This window comes from Chiloscyllium punctatum, chromosome 15, assembly GCF_047496795.1.
Source record: "Chiloscyllium punctatum isolate Juve2018m chromosome 15, sChiPun1.3, whole genome shotgun sequence".
Taxonomy (NCBI): domain Eukaryota; kingdom Metazoa; phylum Chordata; class Chondrichthyes; order Orectolobiformes; family Hemiscylliidae; genus Chiloscyllium; species Chiloscyllium punctatum.
This window is the reverse complement of record NC_092753.1, coordinates 19,479,289-19,497,117: the sequence shown is the minus strand read 5'-3', so window position 1 is coordinate 19,497,117 and position 17,829 is coordinate 19,479,289. Positions and strand designations below refer to the sequence as shown.

At 45.4% G+C, this 17,829-nt stretch overlaps 1 protein-coding gene across 1 annotated transcript; it reads right to left on the bottom strand.

The window, feature by feature from the left end:
* Positions 1 to 5,375: 5,375 nt before the first annotated feature.
* Positions 5,376 to 15,351, bottom strand: LOC140486104 (large ribosomal subunit protein uL18m-like). The gene is made up of 4 exons (XM_072584759.1): positions 15,276 to 15,351; positions 15,000 to 15,174; positions 10,437 to 10,674; positions 5,376 to 5,548 (listed from the first exon to the last, which is right to left on the bottom strand). The coding sequence occupies exons 1-4, from the start codon at positions 15,346 to 15,348 to the stop codon at positions 5,384 to 5,386; spliced, it is 651 nt and encodes a 216-aa protein (XP_072440860.1). The 5' UTR covers positions 15,349 to 15,351; the 3' UTR covers positions 5,376 to 5,383.
* Between the last annotated feature and the right edge of the window lie 2,478 nt (positions 15,352 to 17,829).

Genomic DNA, 17,829 nt, shown 5'->3' with positions numbered 1-17,829 from the left:
TGACTTACACCTTGTAGATGTGGGAAAGAGTTTGTGGATTTAAGAGGCAAATACTTACTCACACACAAATATCTGAAGGATTCTATCAAAAATAAGAAATCTACATACTAAAAATTAAAATAAAAAGCCTTATAATAAGATATTGAATCACAGATTAAAAGTAATGTCCCAGAATCCAGCATTTCTATTCTTGAGCATGTTGTTTCACAACAGCAGTGAGGGCAGTATTGTTCAATATGGAGATGTGAGGAAATGATGGTATATTGATATTCTCACCACATCAATACTCTCGAACCCTACATTAATGCTTTGGGGACATGGGTTCAAATCCCACCATGGTAGATGGCATAATATAAATTCAGTAAAAATCTGGAATAAAAAGCAAGTCCAAAATCAACCATGTAAATAATGCTGATTGTCATATAAATCAAACACGTCTGGTTCACTTATTTAGTAATGATTTGGAAATGCCAGTGTTGGACTGGGGTGTATAAAATTAAAAATCACACAACACCAGGTTATAGTCCAACAGGTTTAACTGGAAGCACTAGCTTTCGGAGCACTGCTCCTTCATCAGGTTTATTTCATAGTCATCCTTATCTAGCCTGGCCTACAAGTCACTAACGACCCACTGCAATGTAGCTGACTCATAACTACCCTATGGGCCTAGTCAGTAACATTTACACTCCCTGTAAAGGAATATAAATCTTATACCTCCTAGCTTCTGGAGTAGAGTCAATGAGGGGCCACTTGTGGTGCAGTGTGAGTGTCCTCCCTCAAAGGCAGAAAACCCAAGTTTAAGTCCTCACTACTCCAAAGCTATGTCATAACATTACATTACCTACAGGGTGGAAACAAGCTATTTGGCCCAACAAGTCCACACCGACCCACCGAAGCACAACCCACCCAGACCCATTCCCCTACATTTACCCCTTCACCTAACACTACGGGCAATTTAGCATGGCCAATTCACCTAACCTGCACATTTTTGGATTGCGGGAGGAAACTGGAGCATCCGGAGGAAACCCACGCAGACACGGGGAGAATGTGCAAACTCCACACAGAGAGTCACCTGAGACGGGAATCGAACCCAGGTCTGCTGGCGCTGTGAGGCAGCAGTGCTAACCACTGTGCCACCCATTTTCTGTGTCCTTCCCACTTGATATTTGTGTGTTTGCTGAGGTAGGTGGTAACATTTCTGGTAATGTTTCTTCGTGGTTGGAATATGGGATCTGACTCGAAATGTTTGTTAATGGAATGCCAGGTTGAGTGCCAGACCTTCAGGAATTTCTGTGCATTTCTTTGCCATACGTCAAGGACATTTCTGAAACAAACACCAGACTACTCTGACCCCTAGGTATTATGGTAGCCCACAAATCAGCAATTACGCTACAACAGCTACTGATGAGCATAAAGGATCCCATACCTGCAACTAACAGAATCAACATTATATACAAAATACCATGGAAAGATTGCCACAAAAGGCACACTGGAAAAAACCTAGCCATCAGGATACATGAACACCAACTAGCCACCAAGATATATTATCAACTATCACTTGTGTCCATACACATGGACAAAGAAGGAGACCAATTTGACTGGGACACACGTACCTATCCACGGACAAGCTAAAGACATGCATGGGAATCCCTGGAGGCCTGGCACCAAACCTAGAACTCCATGAACAAACATGTAGAATTATACCCCATACACCAACAACTAAGAAACAAAACCAGATATGAAACAACCCACCTCAGCAAACCGGAAGACATAAATAACAACCAGGACAGAACACCAACGCTTCACGGGAGATGGACTGATTATGTTACCTAATGCGGTGTTGAAAAGTCTGCAAACAAACTTTCCAACAAGCAAGTCAACAACCTCTGATCCAAATCGTTTTGATGAACAGCAGTGGACCCAGCACTGAAACTTGCTGAACACCACTGGTTACCGGCCTCCAGTCTAAAAACAACTCTACAATCTTCCTCTGTTTTCTATTGTCAAGCTAATTTTGTATCCAATTGTATCCCATGTGATCTAACTATACTAATTAGTCTACCATGTAGAACATTATCAAAGGTTTTACTAAAGTCTATGTCAACAACATCTAATGCTCTACCTTTATTAATCCTTTTAATTACGTCCTAAAAAACCTCAATCAAATTGATGGGACACAATTTCCCAATCACAAAACCATACTGACTATCCTTAATCTGTCTTTACCTCTCCAAATGAAATGTATTTTATAATTTTATTTTTATAAATATGATATTTTATAATCTCTTCAACAACTGGCTCGAAGGTAGAAGATAGTGTGCTGACGCATGATTGCCTTCAGATTGGGGGCCTGTGACCAGCAGTGTGCCACAAGGATCGGTGCTGGGTTCATTGCTTTGTGTCATTTATATAAATAATATGGATGTGAAGTGTCGTTAGTCAGTTTGCAGATGACCACTGAATTGGAGGTGTAGTGGACAGCGAAGAAGGTTACCTCAGATTACAACAGGATCTTGACCAGATGGGCCAATGGGCTTAGGAGTGGCAGATGGAGTTTAATTTAGATAAATGTGAGGTGCAGCATTTAGGAAAGGCAAATCAGGGCAGGACTTGTATACTTAACACTAAGGTCCTGGGGAGTGCTGCTGAACAAACAGACCTTGGAGTGAAGGTTCATAGTTCTTTGAAAGTGGAGTCGCAGGTAGATAGGATAGTGAAGGTGGTGTTTGGTCAGAGCATTGAGTAAAGGAGTTGGGAGATCATGTTGTGGCTGTACAGGACCTTGGTTAGGCCACTTTTGGGATACGGTGTGCAATTTTGCTCTTCCTGCTATAAGATGGATGTTGTGAAACTTGAAAGGGTTCTGAAAAGACTTACAAGGATTTTGCTAGGGTTAGAGAGTTTGAGCAAAAGGGAAAGGCTGAATGGGTGGGGCAATTTTCATTGGAGTATCTGAGGCTGAGGGGTGACCTTATAGAGGTTTATAAAATCATGCAGGGGCATGGATAGGACAAATAGACAAGGTCTTTTCCCTGAGATGGGGGAGCTCCAGAATTAGAGGGCATAGGTTGAGGGTGAGAGGGGAGATATTTAAAAGGGACCTAAGAGGCAACTTTTCCACATAGAGGGTGGTGCATGTATGGAATATGCTGCCAGAGGAAGTGGTGGAAGCTGGTACGATTACAACATTAAAAGGCACAGGATGAGCACAGGAATAGGAGGCATCTAGATGGATCTGGGCCAAGTGCTGGCAAATAGAACTAGATTAGTTTAGGATATCTGGTCAGCATGGATGAGTTGGACCGAAGGGTCGGTTTCTGTGCTGTACATCTCTATGACTCTATAACTCCATGTGGCACCGATGACAGATTCACTGGTCTATAGTTCCCTGGCTTCTCCTTAGAGCCTTTCTTTAAATAAAGGCACATTAATCGACCTGCAGTCCTCTAGTGCCCCATAGATATCTATGGTAGGGGGCCCACAATTTCTTCTCTGTCTATCCACAACGTCCTGGGATACAGTTGATCAGGTCCCAGAGATTTATCCACCTTTATGTGTTTTTAAGATCTCCAGCACCTCCTCTTCTGTAATGTGGATTGTTTTCAAAACATCAATATTTATTCTCAGTTCTCTCGCCTTCATGTTTCTCCACAGTAAAAACTGGCACAAAATTTAGTATGCCTGCCATCATCTGTGGTTCCACACAAAGATAACCTCATCCATCTTTAAGGTGCCTTATTTTTTCCTTAGCTGGTCTTAACATATGTGTTGAATCTCTGGATTATTGTTAACCTTATCTGCCATGGCTATCTCATCTCCTTTTGTCCCCCGATTTCCCTCTTAATAATGGACCTATCTATCTCTCTTGAAATACTCTTCAAAGGATTCACTTGATCCCAGTTGTCTATACCTAACATATGCCTCCTTATACTTGTTCAAACAGAGCCTCAATGAAGGCAGCATTTGGTACACATGCCGTTATTACATAGTGCATTGAGTATAGACTTTGGGAGGTCATGTTGCAGCTGTACAGGACATTTGTTAGGCCATTATTAAAATACTGTGCGCAATTCTGGCCTCCCTGCTATGAGAAGGATGTTGTGAAATTTGTAAGGGTTTAGGAAAGTTTTACAAGGATGTTGCCAGGATTGGAAGATTTGAGCTATAAGGAGAGGTGGAATACACTGGGGCTATTTTCCCTGGAGGCTGAGGGGTGACCTTACAGAGGTTTATAAAATCATGAGGGGCATGAATAGGGTAAATACACAAGGTACTTTCCTCGGGTTGGGCGAGTCAAAAGCTTGAGGGCACAGGTTTAGTATGAGAGGGGAAAGATTTAAAAGGGGCAGTTTTTTCACGCAGAGGGTGGTGCATGTATGGAATGAGCTGCCTGAGAAATTGTTGGAGGCTAGTACAATTACAACACTTAAAAGGCCTCTGGATGGGTATATGAATAAGAAGGGTTTAGAGGGATATGGGCCAAGTGCTGGTGAATGGGACTAGATTAATTTAGGGTATCTGGTTGGCATAGACGAGTTGGACCGAAGTCTGTGCTGTATGTCTCTGCGACTTTATGTCTTCATCCACTGTACTCGCATTTACCAGCTTTACTCTAACAGGAACATAATGGTGTCCAGAAAGAAAATCACTGCCAAGGTGCTGCAGGGATTAAAATCCCAAATTTGTGATGATTTTTGCATCCCCAGGATTAAGAGGCGATTAGTGAAATCTCTCATTTTCTGGAACAGTCTCAGTGGAATGGAATTTTTTTTAGTCACTTGTGGGACATGAGCATCACTAGCTGGCCAGCATTTATCACCAGTGCCCAGTGGCTCTTGAGAAGTTGGTGATGAGCTGCCTTCCTGAATTGCTGTAGTCCATGAGATATAGGTTGACCCCTCAGGGAGGGAATTCCATGATTTTGAACCAGCGACGGTGTAGGAATGGCAATATATTTCCAAGTCAGGATGGCGAGTGTCTTGGAGTGGAACTTGAGGGGTTGGGGTTCCATGTATCTGCTGCCCTTGTCCTTCTAAATGGAAATGGTCATGGATGCTTAGCTATCTACTAATCTGTCTCTTCACCTTCAGGGATCTGTGGGCAAGACCCCTGTTCCTCTGAGTTTCCTAGTGTCCTATCATTCACTGAGTACTCCCCTTGTCTTGTAACACAGGAACAGGAGATCATTCAGTTCCTCAATCCTGTTACACAGGAACAGGAAGGAGACCAGTCAGTCCCCCAGCAGATAAGATCAGTGAGCTCAGAATAAACCTTGGCTGATGGGAGGGAGATGGAGCAATCTGGGACCATCTTGCTGTGTGTGAAGCCTGCACCTTCACCCCGCATCCCTTATGACAACCCGTGAAAAGAATGAGTTCTGAAGTCAGACAGAATCTTTTGCTTTATTTAGGAATCGAAAGGAACTTGTTGCGATGCCTTTGCCCCATCTCACCTTCGGTCCCAAATTCCCATGCATCGACTGGTACACTCTCCGTGGTTCGCTGAGGATCAGCCCACTGTCTTTTAGCGCAGAGCGGAATCGCTGGACCTACAGAGCACAGAGAGATGGAGATGAGATGAGTTTGTTTGCTGATAGCCCCTTGCTGCCCTCCCTCTCTCTATCCCACAGGGTAACTGTCCCTTCTCTGCCCAATCCTGAGGCAGTGATTCTTCTCCTCCAGTCAAATCTACCCTCTTCTTCTGTAATACCTCTCCCAGACAACTATCCCTATGGGATTGTGATTCCTACCTCAATCGATGAGCCTAAAAAAATTCTGATTGTTTCCTCCTCCCCCACAAACTTTCTTTCATTATTCCAGGGTTTTGTGATTGCTATTTGGACTGACAAACTCCCATTTTTATCCCAGGTTAAAACTCAGTTTAGAAGATTGCGATACTGCAGACTTGAACTGTTTCCTGAGATGTAAGGGACAAGGAGAAGTTGTTATGAAGGAATTAAAGGCAACATTCCAATTAACTATACCTGGGAGAAAAAGGAGTCAAAGCAACATAAATAACCCGTTTCCAGGGTTAGCAAAGTTAATTGTTTGACAACCAGCTGTCTTGTGACTAATAGGTAATTAATATTCCCTGCATGAGGGATGTACTGAAGTGAAGGGGTTACTGGCACAACATGCAATGTTTTGAATAGAAAGTTGGCATCAAGTGTAACAAGGAACAGAAAAGCTACTCCCAATAAGAAGGCAATCCAAAGACTTGAATACTCCAGAATCAATATTGTGGATGAACAAATCTAAAGGAGCATCAATCATGTCACATCACAAGGCAGAAAATTCTAGAAGATTTCAGATTCAGGATTCCTCAGCAGCAGAACTCTGAAGAACGGTATTGTACAAGGATGATACCCTGGACATCCAAAGCCAGACATTGTAGGTCGTAATCGTAGCTAAATTCCACCATGAATCAGGTAATACCCAAGCTGGATTGTGAGGCCTAACTCGCTGACCGGAGGTCCTTATTTTGGCTGCCACGTGCAATAAAGATTAAGTACAGACTAACCTCAATTATCCGTATTTTGGATTATCCGAACAAGGTCTCAAGGTCTAATAAAAATATTACATCAAAGAGGTAGGTGAATTTGGATTGCCTGTACTGAAGAACATGTGAAAACACTGGCAAAATCAAAGAAACACAATCACCTCAAGCAACAATGAGTGGAGTTTTTGGTTTCACGTAAGGATTAGTTACACAGTCCTTTTCAAACGTGTGCTTTATTTCCGTCACTTTACTGGGCAGTTCTTGAAATAAATTGCCGAGAAAGTAAACATGCGCAAGGCAGTGCTTCTGATTTCCTACTGTGACACTGAGTTCACAGAAACTTGATAAATGCTCTTGTGATTGTAGAAGCTGTTCAGGACCTTGCTTAATGCAGGGATTTCATATATTTATGTGATGTTAAGGGTTTAAGTCCTTCTCAGTTTAACCTGCAATTTGCAGAATGCAAAGATTAGTTTGTTCAAATAGCAGACTCATCAAAATTATTGATTTAAACAAACTGTCTGGTAGAGCACTGCGTTCCGGACGAAAAGGTGCTCGCCCAACTCATTCAGATAATAGAGGTTCCTCTGTTTTAAGACTGGATTGTCTTGGAGATTCCTGAGTAAGTAGCCAAATTAAAGGTAGCTTGTGGTAATTCACCCACAAGATCTAATTGAAGTTTGTAAGATGCTAAAGGAGATTAACAAAGTAGACGCAGAGAAGATGTTTCCCCTTGTGGGGCAATGTAGGTTAAGAGGCTGAAAGATTTGGGAGGATGCACTGCAACATTGAGTCAAAGTTAAAATCAGATCGGCCATGACCTTATTGAACGGCAGAGTAAGCTGGAGGAGCTGAGTGGCTTCCTTACGGTCCTCGTTCATATGAGAGGTCATCGTTTTAGGCTTAACATGTGGCACGTTTAATAACAGACATGACGAGGGTTGGTACCTGGGACTTCGATGTTGTGGCCATTACAGAGACGTGGGTAGAACAGGGACAGAAATGGCTGTTGCAGGTTCCAGGGTTTAAATGTTTTAGTAGGGTCAGAGATGGGGGTAAAAGAGGGGGAGGTGTGGCATTGCTTGTCAAGGATAATATTACAGCAGTAGAAAGGGTGATGGAGGAAGACTTGCCATCTGAGGTAGTGTGGGCGGAGGTTAGAAATAGGAAAGGTGAGGTCACCCTGTTCGGAGTTTTCTACAGGCCTCCTAATAGTCCGAGAGAAGTAGAGGAAAGTATTGCCAGGATGATTCAGGAGAAGAGTGAAAGTAGCAGGGTGGTTGTTATGGGGGACTTTAACTTCCCAGATATTGACTGGGAAAGCTATAGCTCGAGTTCGTTAGATGGGTCGGTGTTTGTCCAATGTGTGCAGGAGGGTTTCCTGACACAATATGTAGACAGGCCAACAAGAGGTGAGGCTATACTGGATTTGGTTCTAGGTAATGAACCAGGCCAGGTGTTAGACTTGGAGGTAGGTGAGCACTTTGGGGGCAGTGACCACAACTCGGTGACTTTTACTCTAGTGATGGAGAGGGATAAGTGTGCACTGCAGGCCAACAGTTATAGCTGGGGGCAGGGAAATTATGATGCGGTGAGGCATGACTTAGGATGCGTGGATTGGAAAAATAGGCTTCAAGGGAAGAACACAAATGATATGTGGAGATTGTTCAAGGAACAGCTAATGGGTGTCCTTGATAAGTATGTACCAGTCAGGCAGGGAGGAAAGGGTCTTGTGAGGGAGCCGTGGTTTAATAAGGAATTGGAATCCCTTGTGAAAGGGAAGAGGGCGGCCTATGTAAAGATGAGGCGTGAAGGTTCAGTTGGGGCGATTGAGAGTTATAAGGTAGCCAAGAAGGATCTAAAGACAGAGCTAAGAGCAGCGAGAAGGGGTAATGAAAAGTCCTTAGTTGGTAGGATTAGGGAAAATCCAAAGGCTTTCTACAGGTATGTCAGGAATAAAAGGATGACTAGGGTAGGTATCGGTCCAGTCAAGGATAGTAGTGGGAAGTTGTGTGTGTGGAGGTGGAGGAGATTGGTGAGACACTGAATCAAAACTTTTCGTCAGTTTTCACTCAGGAACAGGACATTTTTGCCGATGTGAATATTGAGTCACAAGTGATTAGAATGGATGGCCTTGAGGTACGTAGGGAAGAGGTCTGGGGAATACTGGAAAGGATGAAAATAGATAAGTCCCCTGGGCCTGATGACATTTATCCTAGGATCCTCTGGGAAGCTAGGGAGGAGATAGCGGATCCATTGGCCTTGATTTTTATGTCGTCGTTGTCTACGGGAATAGTGCCAGAAGACTGGAGGATAGCAAATGTGGTCCCCTTGTTCAAGAAGGGGAGCAGGGATAGCCCGAGTAACTATAGGCCAGTGAGTCTCACTTCTGTTGTGGGCAAAGTCTTAGAGAGAATTGTAAGGGATAGGATTTAATGAACATCTGGATAGGAATAATGTGATCAAGGATAGTCAGCATGGTTTTGTGAAGGGCAGGTCGTGCCTCACAAACCTTATTGAATTCTTTGAGAAGGTGACCAAGGAAGTGGACGAGGGTAAAGCAGTAGATGTGGTGTATATGGATTTTAGCAAGGCGTTCGATAAAGTATCCCATGGCAGGCTAATGCAAAAACTACGGAGATATGGCATTAAGGGTACATTAGAGGCTTGGATTAGGAATTGGCTGGCTGGAAGGAGACAGAGGGTAGTAGTTGATGGTATAGTTCATCTTGGAGCGCAGTTACTAGCGGTGTTCCAGAAGGATCTGTTTTGGGACCATTGCTGTTTGTCATTTTTATAAATGACCTGGAGGAGGGGCTTGAAGGCTGGGTGAGCAAGTTTGCGGATGACACAAAAGTCTGTGGAGTTGGGGACAGCGAAGAAGGATGTGGCAGGTTACAGCGCGATATAGATAAGTTACAGAGCTGGGCAGTAAGGTGGCAAATGGAATTCAATGTAGCTAAGCGTGAAGTCATTCACTTTGGTAGGAGTAACAAGAAGATGGATTACTGGGCTAATGGTAGACTACTTGGTAGTGTGGATGAGCAGAGGGATCTTGGTGTCCATGTACACAGATCTTTGAAAGTTGCCACCCAGGTAAATAGTGCTGTGATGAAGGCATATGGTGTACTGGGCTTTATTGGTAGAGGAATTGAGTTCCGGAGTCCTGAGGTCATGTTGCAGTTGTATAAGACTCTGGTGTGGCCTCATCTGGAGTATTGTGTGCAGTTTTGGTCGCCATACTATAGGAAGGATGTGGAGGCATTGGAACGAGTGCAGAGAAGGTTAACCAGGATGTTGCCTGGCATGGTAGGAAGATCATATGAGGAAAGGCTGAGGCACTTGGGACTTTTCTCATTGGAGAAAAGAAGGTTTAGGGGAGATTTGATAGAGGTGTACAAGATGATTAGGGGTTTAGATAGGGTTGACAGTGAGAACCTTTTTCCGTGTATGGAGTCAGCTGTTACTAGGGGACACAGCTTTAAATTAAGGGGTGGTAGGTATAGGACAGATGTTAGGGGTAGATTTTTTACTCAGCGGGTTGTGAATTCATGGAATGCCCTGCCAGTAGCAGTGGTGGACTCTCCCTCTTTATGGTCATTTAAGCGGGCATTGGACAAACATATGGAGGTTATTGGGCTAGTGTAGGTTAGGTAGGCTTCGGTCGGCGCAACATCGAGGGCCGAAGGGCCTGTACTGCGCTGTATTTTTCTATGTTCTATGTTCTCATAAGGGGATTTGCTTCTCCAGAGTGTGATAGTCACTGAATAAATTTGAGGTGGTAGACAATTCTTTAGTCAGTAATGGTTTCAAGACAGTGGGCAGGACTGTGGAGTTGAGGCCGGATGCAATCAGCCACAATCCTGTTTAAGTGAGTCACCCATCTTTCCTCCTAAACTAATCAGGACCCTCATTCTCTTAAAGTTCTCGGGACTTACCGACTCTGCCCGGTATTCCCAAGGGATAGCCCGGAATTGGAGGTAGCCGATCCCGGCCTCAAGGCAGCGTTGAGCTAGCACACGGCCCACAGTCTCGGCTGCAGTGACGTCCCGGGTGCTGTATAGGTGCTTCTTGATGGACCACTCTTGGGTCGAAGCTGAGATGACCACCTCGCCCTGACTGCTTGCTGCCTCCACACAGGCTGTGACGTGCCTCTGGCTCTTCCTGAAACGCAACCTGGCATCAAGCAGTAGAGAGACAGAAAAATCAATGACAAAGGAAATGAGAGATATCAGCAGCAAATCATCCTCTGAGGCACCACTTACCACAACTGCACTCCCCTGCCTTCTTCAATTGTCTTTGTCACTTCATCAAAAACTCAATTAAGTTGGTGAGATACCATTTCTCATGCACAAAACCATGTTGACTATCCCTAATAAGTCCTTGGCTTTCCAAATGCACATAGATCCTATCCCTCACAATCCCCTCCAACAACTTACCCACCACTGACATCAGTTCCCTGGCTTTTGCTTACCACCTTTCTTAAATAATCACACCACATTAGCCACCCTCCAATCTACTGGCACTTCATTCGTGGCTATCGATGATACAAATATATCAGCAAGGGACCCAAAAATCACTTCCCATACTTCTGAGGCGTTAGATAAAGTCCTTGGGATTACAGGAATGAAATGGGATCAGGGAACCGAGTTGGCTGATCAGCCATGATCACATGGATTGTTAAAAGGGGTAAACAGCCTCCTCCTTTGCTTATACTGTATGTTTCTATGAGCCCTGTGTGACCTTATTTCTAAGTCAATGAATGCGAACATGGCGCTACAGCTAGCAGTTTGGAAAACAAGTAGTCCTTTGGCCTTTTTATGAGTAGTAGTGAGTCCAGCCGTTAAACTGTCGTCCATTTTCTTCCACGCAATTTTGGTGAGATGGAATATTCCATCTAGTTTTGACATTCCTGATAAAGGGCTTACCCCCGGAACGTCGACTCTCCTGCTCCTCGGATGCTGCATGACCTGCCATGTTTTTCCAGCGCCACACTTTTCGACTCTAGTTTTGAGGCACAGTCTCAGAATAAAAGGGAAGCATGAGGAGGAATTTCTTCTCTCAGAGGGGAGTGAATCTGCGGAACTCTTGACCACAGAGGGCGGTCGAGGCTGAGTCATTAATTATATTGAAGGCTGCGATGAGATTTTTAATCTGGAAGGGATCAAAGATTATAAAGAAAGACAGGAGAGTGGAGGTGATAATTGCCAAATCAGCCATGACCCCATCGGACAAAAGAGTACATTCAATTGGCTGACCTCTGTTCCAACATCATATGGACTGTCAGGTAGATACTGCGGTTACTCAGGGAACACAGCAACTAACGTGCAGACAGCAAGAACTGACTAACAGCACTGTGATATCGGGCTGATTGCCTGTTTTCACCAACTGGACACAAGTTTTAAAGATTCAGATTGGCATTCACAGTGCTTCTTCCAAGGAGGTCACGAAATCTTTAATATGGACTTCAGACAGCAGTCAGCCAGTTAGATGTCACAGAGGGACACAGTCTGGCACTCCCTCAGCACTGACCCTCCAACAGTGTGCTACTCCAGTACAACAGTTCTCACATCAGCCCAGATACCAGTGGTTAGATTTCTGCTCTCCCATCTAACCCAGAATCTCGGAAGTCTGAGACAAGAGGACTATTCACTGAAGAATTTTCACATTCACTCGGCCAGAGGCAGAACTCAGGGACAAAGAGCTGACAGCCACTGGCAATGGAAACGGGAAATTGGCAGAAACTGACACAGCAGTGAACCTGCACAGTTACTGCCTTTGCTGTTTGAATTCGTGAATCACTGGACATTGGAATACATCTGGGAAAACAAACAAGTGAAATTCACAACTAATCTTGGAGGAACCTGTTTGGGAGAGGGGACAGCACAGAAACAGGTAAGTGGATATTTTAAGCATGGCCTTACAGTAAATCTGCAGTTGTGAGTAGAGTTGGTGTTTTATTATGTTTTTTTGAGATATGCCTCTTGATTAAACTTAAAATATACGCCACAAGTATTAATTTAACCTGGAGCAGTGTTTTGTAGAGGAATAAGACAGTGCTATTTTCTGTGTCTGTAGACTAAAAGCAAAAATGGCCTTTAGTAGAGTGATATGCTCTTCTTGTCGGATGTAGGAGTTCAGGGAGAGTTTAAGGGTTACTGAGGACTATATCTGCAATATATGCCGTTGATTAAGAATCCTTTCAAATTGAATGGAACAGTTGGAGAGACAGTTCGAGGTAATGAGGAATTTACAAGAGCAGGGAGACATGAAGGATGGCAGTTATAGGAAGAGGGAAAAGATGCAGATCCAGTCACATGGATTGGTTAACTCCAGGAAAGGTAAGAGAGGTAGACAGTTGGTGCAGGAGTCTTCTGTGGCTATCCCCATTTCAAATAAGTATGCTGTTTTGGAACATGTGGGGTTGATGATTCTCAGGGAAACGTAGCAAACAGCCAAGATTCTGGTACTGAGACCAGTTCTAATGCAATGACAGGTACATCAGGTTCCAAGAGATCGATTGAATTTGAGGACTGTCTAGAATTTGAGGACAGATGGTCCTGTGGCCAGCGGCATAAAATCAGAATGGTGTGTTGCATTCCTGGTGCCAGAGTCAAGGATGTCTCAGAGGGGATGCAGAATGTTCTCAAGTGGAAGAGGGGCCAGCAGGAGGTCATTGGAACCAATGACATAGGAAGGGAAAAGATTGAGATTCTGAAAGGAGATTACAGGGAGTTAGGCAGGAATTTAAAAAGGAGGCCCATGAGAGTACTAATATCTGGATTACTCCTGGTGCTATCAGCTAGTGAGGGCAGGAATAGGAGGATAGAGCAGATGAATGCATGGCTGAGGAGCAGGTGCACGGGAGAAGGATTCAAAATTTTTGATCATTGGAAGCTCTTTTGGGGTAGAGGTGACCTGCACAAGAAGGATGGATTGTACCTAAATTGGAAGAGGACTAATATACTGGCAGGGAGATTTGTTAGAGCTGCTTGGGAGGATTTAAACTAGTATGATGGGGGTGTGGGACCCAGGGAGATAGTGAGGAAAGAGATCAATCTGAGACTGGTACAGTTGAGAACAAAGGCGAGTCAAACAGTAAGGGCAGGCAGGAACAAAGCAGAGAACAGAGTAGGACTGATAAATTAAACTGCATTTATTTCAATGCAAGAGGCCTAACAGGGAAGGCAGATGAACTGAGGGCATGGTTAGGAACATGGGACTGGGATATCATAACAATTAGAGAAACATAGCTCAGGGATGGACAGAACTGGCAGCTTAATGTTCCAGGATACAAATGCTAGGAAGGATAGAAAGAGAGGCAACAGAGGAGGGGGAGTGGCGTTTTTGATAAGGGATAGCATTACTGCTGTACTGAAGGAGGATATTCTCGAAAATACATCCAGGGAAGTTATTTGGGTGGAACTGAAATAAGAAAGGGCTTGTTGGGCTTGTATTATAGACTCCCTCATAGCCAGAGAGAAATTGAGAAACAAATTTGTAAGGAGATCTCAGAACTAGAGCAATAAGCTTAGGGTGAGAGGGGAAGACATAAAAGAGACCTAAGGGGCAACTTTTTCACACAGAGGGTGGTGCGTGTATGAAATGAGCTGCCAGAGGAAGTGGTGGAGGCTGGTACAATTACAACATTTAAAAGGCAATGAATGGGTATACGAATAGGAATGGTTTGGAGGGATATGGGCCAGGTGCTGAGAGGTGCCAGACTGGGTTGAGATATCTGGTCGGTATGGACAAGTTGGACTGTTCCCATGCTGTACATCTCTATGACTCTTTGACTTGCTATCTGAATGCTCATCATTTGGAGATGCCACTGCTGGACTGAGGTGTACAAAGTTAAAAATCACATAACACCAGGTTATAGTCCAACAGGTTTAATTGGAAGCACACTAGCTTTCGGAGTGCTGCTCCATCATCACAACCACCTGAAGAAGGACGAGCGGCACTCCGAAAGATAGTGCTCCCAATTAAACCTGTTGGAACTATAACCGGGTGTTGTGTGATTTTTAACTTTGTATCGGAATGCTGTTGACAAACTGAGGGCAGAAGCTGGAAGAGGGGGAAGAAGACAGATACATTCAAGGGCAAAGCGAAGGAAGATGGAGTGGATTTTTCCCGCTACAGGTGTACAAGTTAATGAGAGGCTTAGATAGAGTAGGTAGCCAGAGACTTCCCCACCCCCCACCCCCGGGCAGAAATGGGTGACACAAGAAGTCATAATTTTAAGGTGACTGCAGGAAGGTATCGGGGCGATGTCAGAGGTAGGTTCTTTCTTCAGAGAGCGGTGGGTGTGTGGAATGCACTGCCAGCGGTGGTAGAAAAGTCAGAGACATTGGGGACATTTAAGCAACTGCTGGACAAGCACATGGACGGCAGTAATTTGCAGGGTGTGTAGATGTGGTTGATGTTAGATAAATGCTCAGCACAACATGGTGGGCCGAAGGGCCTGTACTGTTCTGTCCCATGTGGTGTCCGGTGCTCACCGGTGCCAGTAGCTGCCCCTCGGCCAGGTGCTCTGCCAGCCGTTGTCCTTCCTCGCCAGCGCCAGACGCTCCAGGTTCCGGGGGTTGCGGTTCACAAATCGCGGCGAGACCGTCTCGTTCTCTCGCGTGTCCGGGGCTATCGAGGCTTCAGCCGAGGCCGACATCAACCGCCAACCTTCAGGCCCAGAGAGAGAGACGGGGTTAATGCAGGTGCACATGGGTCATCACTGCTGACAATGGCCGGGTGATAGGGGCATGACTCTGCCCACCCCGTACCTGTTCGAGCGGGAGCCACCACCGCCGCTCGCTCCAGCTGCAACCCGAGAGCGGCCACCACCGCCGCCGCCATTGCGCTGAGAACCCCGCCCCCTGACGTTACGACGGGACACGTAGCCCCGCCCCTCGACCTCACTCCCAGACACTCAGCACTGTCCCCTGAAGCCTCGCCCTCCGCCCATGGACACCAAGCCCCGCCCACTTATTCCCCGCCCTGGCAACTAAGCCCCGCCCCGGCAACTAAGCCCCGCCCCCTTACGCCTCACCCGGTTTGGCAACCCACGCCCCCTGGCAACCAAGCCCCGCCCCCCTGGACATCCTCCCCGGACACCTCGCCTGGCCTCCGACGCCTCTCCTGGATACCGCGCCCCGCCCATGACGTCTCTTCCCCAATATCAAGCCCCGCCCCACCCGGAGACCCATCCCCGTCGTCCCCTGACACCATTGACTAGTCACTAGCCCCGCCCCCTGACCGCTCAGCCGGAAGCTGGCCCTCACGGCAGTGACGGAACCGTCGCAGTGGGCGGGGCTTCCGTTCGTATCCTTCATTTGATTGGCGTTTGGATGAAGTCCCATCTCCAATCCACACACCATCCCCTTCCCTCACAACTATCCTCCAATCTGTCCCCATTCCACACATCATCCTCAATCTCTCATAACTGGCCTCATTACCTGCTGTTATTAGACTGCTGCAAGGATCCCTCTCTGTTAAAATAATGTTGATATTGCTGTTGTTGAAACTGCTTTGTGCACCTTCTGTGCAGTGTAACGTGTATGCCTGGCTCTGCCCAGACACCCTCTGATCTATATGTCCTTGCTTGTTATGATCTCCATGTACTGCTCACAAAACAAAGCTGCACTTAGATTACGACAAAAAATACTGCAGGAGGCTGGAGGACACAGCAAGCCAGGCAGCATCAGGAGGTCTTGAAGAAGAGTTATACCCGAAACATCGACATCTCCACCTCCTGATGCTGCCTGGCTTGCTGTGTTCTTCCAGCCTCCTGCCTGTTTATTTCACTCTACTTGGGTACACGTGACTACAATAAATCAAGATGTGGAGGCACATTCTCTCCCAGTCAGGGAACACTTCAGCAGTCAGGGACATCCGGCCTCAGATCTTCAGGGGACTGTCCTCCAAGGCCGACTTCGGGATACGCAACATTGCACTGTGGCCGGGCAGAGGCTCATATAAGTTTGGTACCCATGAGGATAGCTTCAACCAGGATTTTGGGTTCATGCCACACTACAGGGGACCGCACTACACAATACCCACACACTGTTACATACTCACATGGACCCTATCATACACACACATACACCACCCACACTCACACCCATGTACACACTCTCTCACAGGCTTATTCTCCGTCATACTCATGCACACACTCTACCAAGAATGCACACACGCAAACACACCCTCTCACAAGCATTAACACTTACATGCACACACTCACAGTCTTTACCACACACCCACATAAAATCACTCAGAGTCTCTGAGACTTACATGCACGCACACACTCATGTAAGTCTATGGGGTGATTTTGCGTTTACAGTATTGTAATTGCAGATAGATTCTATTTTGTTCAAAAAGCACACAATTTGCAAGCAGTCAATGCAAGCAAGTCAATCCATGTAACATTTTACAAATTCCTACTTTGGAAATAGAACCAGTCTGGCTCAAGATTAAGATACAGACAGGCTCTAACTTCACACAGTTAATGCATTGTCTGAGCTGAAATGTCATCTCTTTTCGAATAAAGCCTGAAGTTATCTCAAGCATGTGACTTGAAAGAAGTTCTGGGATTTACATATTAATGAACTGAAACCTGCAGCCCATTCTAAAAGATGAAAGACTTAACAGCAATCTAGGTTTGTTCAACATATCATTTCAGTTGCATGACACTGTGATCTTTTTCTATAAAGTCTGTGTCTTATAGTCCTGCTCCACAGCTCCCTCATGAAGGAGCAGTGCTGTGAATGCTGGTACTTCCAAATAAACCTGTTGGACTACAACCTGGTGCCGTGTGATTTTTAACAATCTCCATCCCCTGTCTTCATCTTCCACACTATCACATAACTCATATCATCCCCATCCCTACACTGTTCCAAACCTCCACACCATCCTCATTCCACACACCATGTCCATCATTACTCTCACTTTCCCACACCATTTCTCTCATCCCATTGGACAATCTCCACGTCAAGCAACACATTCATCCCAACTATTAGCCCCCATCGAATTGGCCATTCCCCTCATCCAAGGTAACTGTCTATAATTTTCAGTGAGGCCCCACATCATCTATCTACTCAGCCTTGTGTTCTGGCTCAGATTCCTCAACTTCTCCTCATATGACAACCCAGAACCATTCTTGTAGACCTTCTCTGTCACTTCCTTGGGTAACACATCCCTCCTTTGACACAGGGCTCATAGCTGCTCACAATGTAGAAAATGCCATCTGACCAGAACTTTGTACAGCCTCAACAGTTCACTTCTGCTCTTGTATTCTAGTCCATTCAAAACAAATGCAAACATTGCATTTGCCTTCCTAAC

Bases quoted from the DNA above. Each gene is read 5' to 3' on its own strand.
- LOC140486104 (XM_072584759.1), bottom strand. From the start codon at position 15,348: ATGGCGGCGGCGGTGGTGGCCGCTCTCGGGTTGCAGCTGGAGCGAGCG. The intron at 15,175-15,275 runs GTACGGGGTGGG...CTGGGCCTGAAG, and splicing joins GGTGGCTCCCGCTCGAACAG to GTTGGCGGTTGATGTCGGCC. The intron at 5,549-10,436 runs GTAAGTCCCGAG...TGTGCTCTGTAG, and splicing joins GGGAATACCGGGCAGAGTCG to GTCCAGCGATTCCGCTCTGC.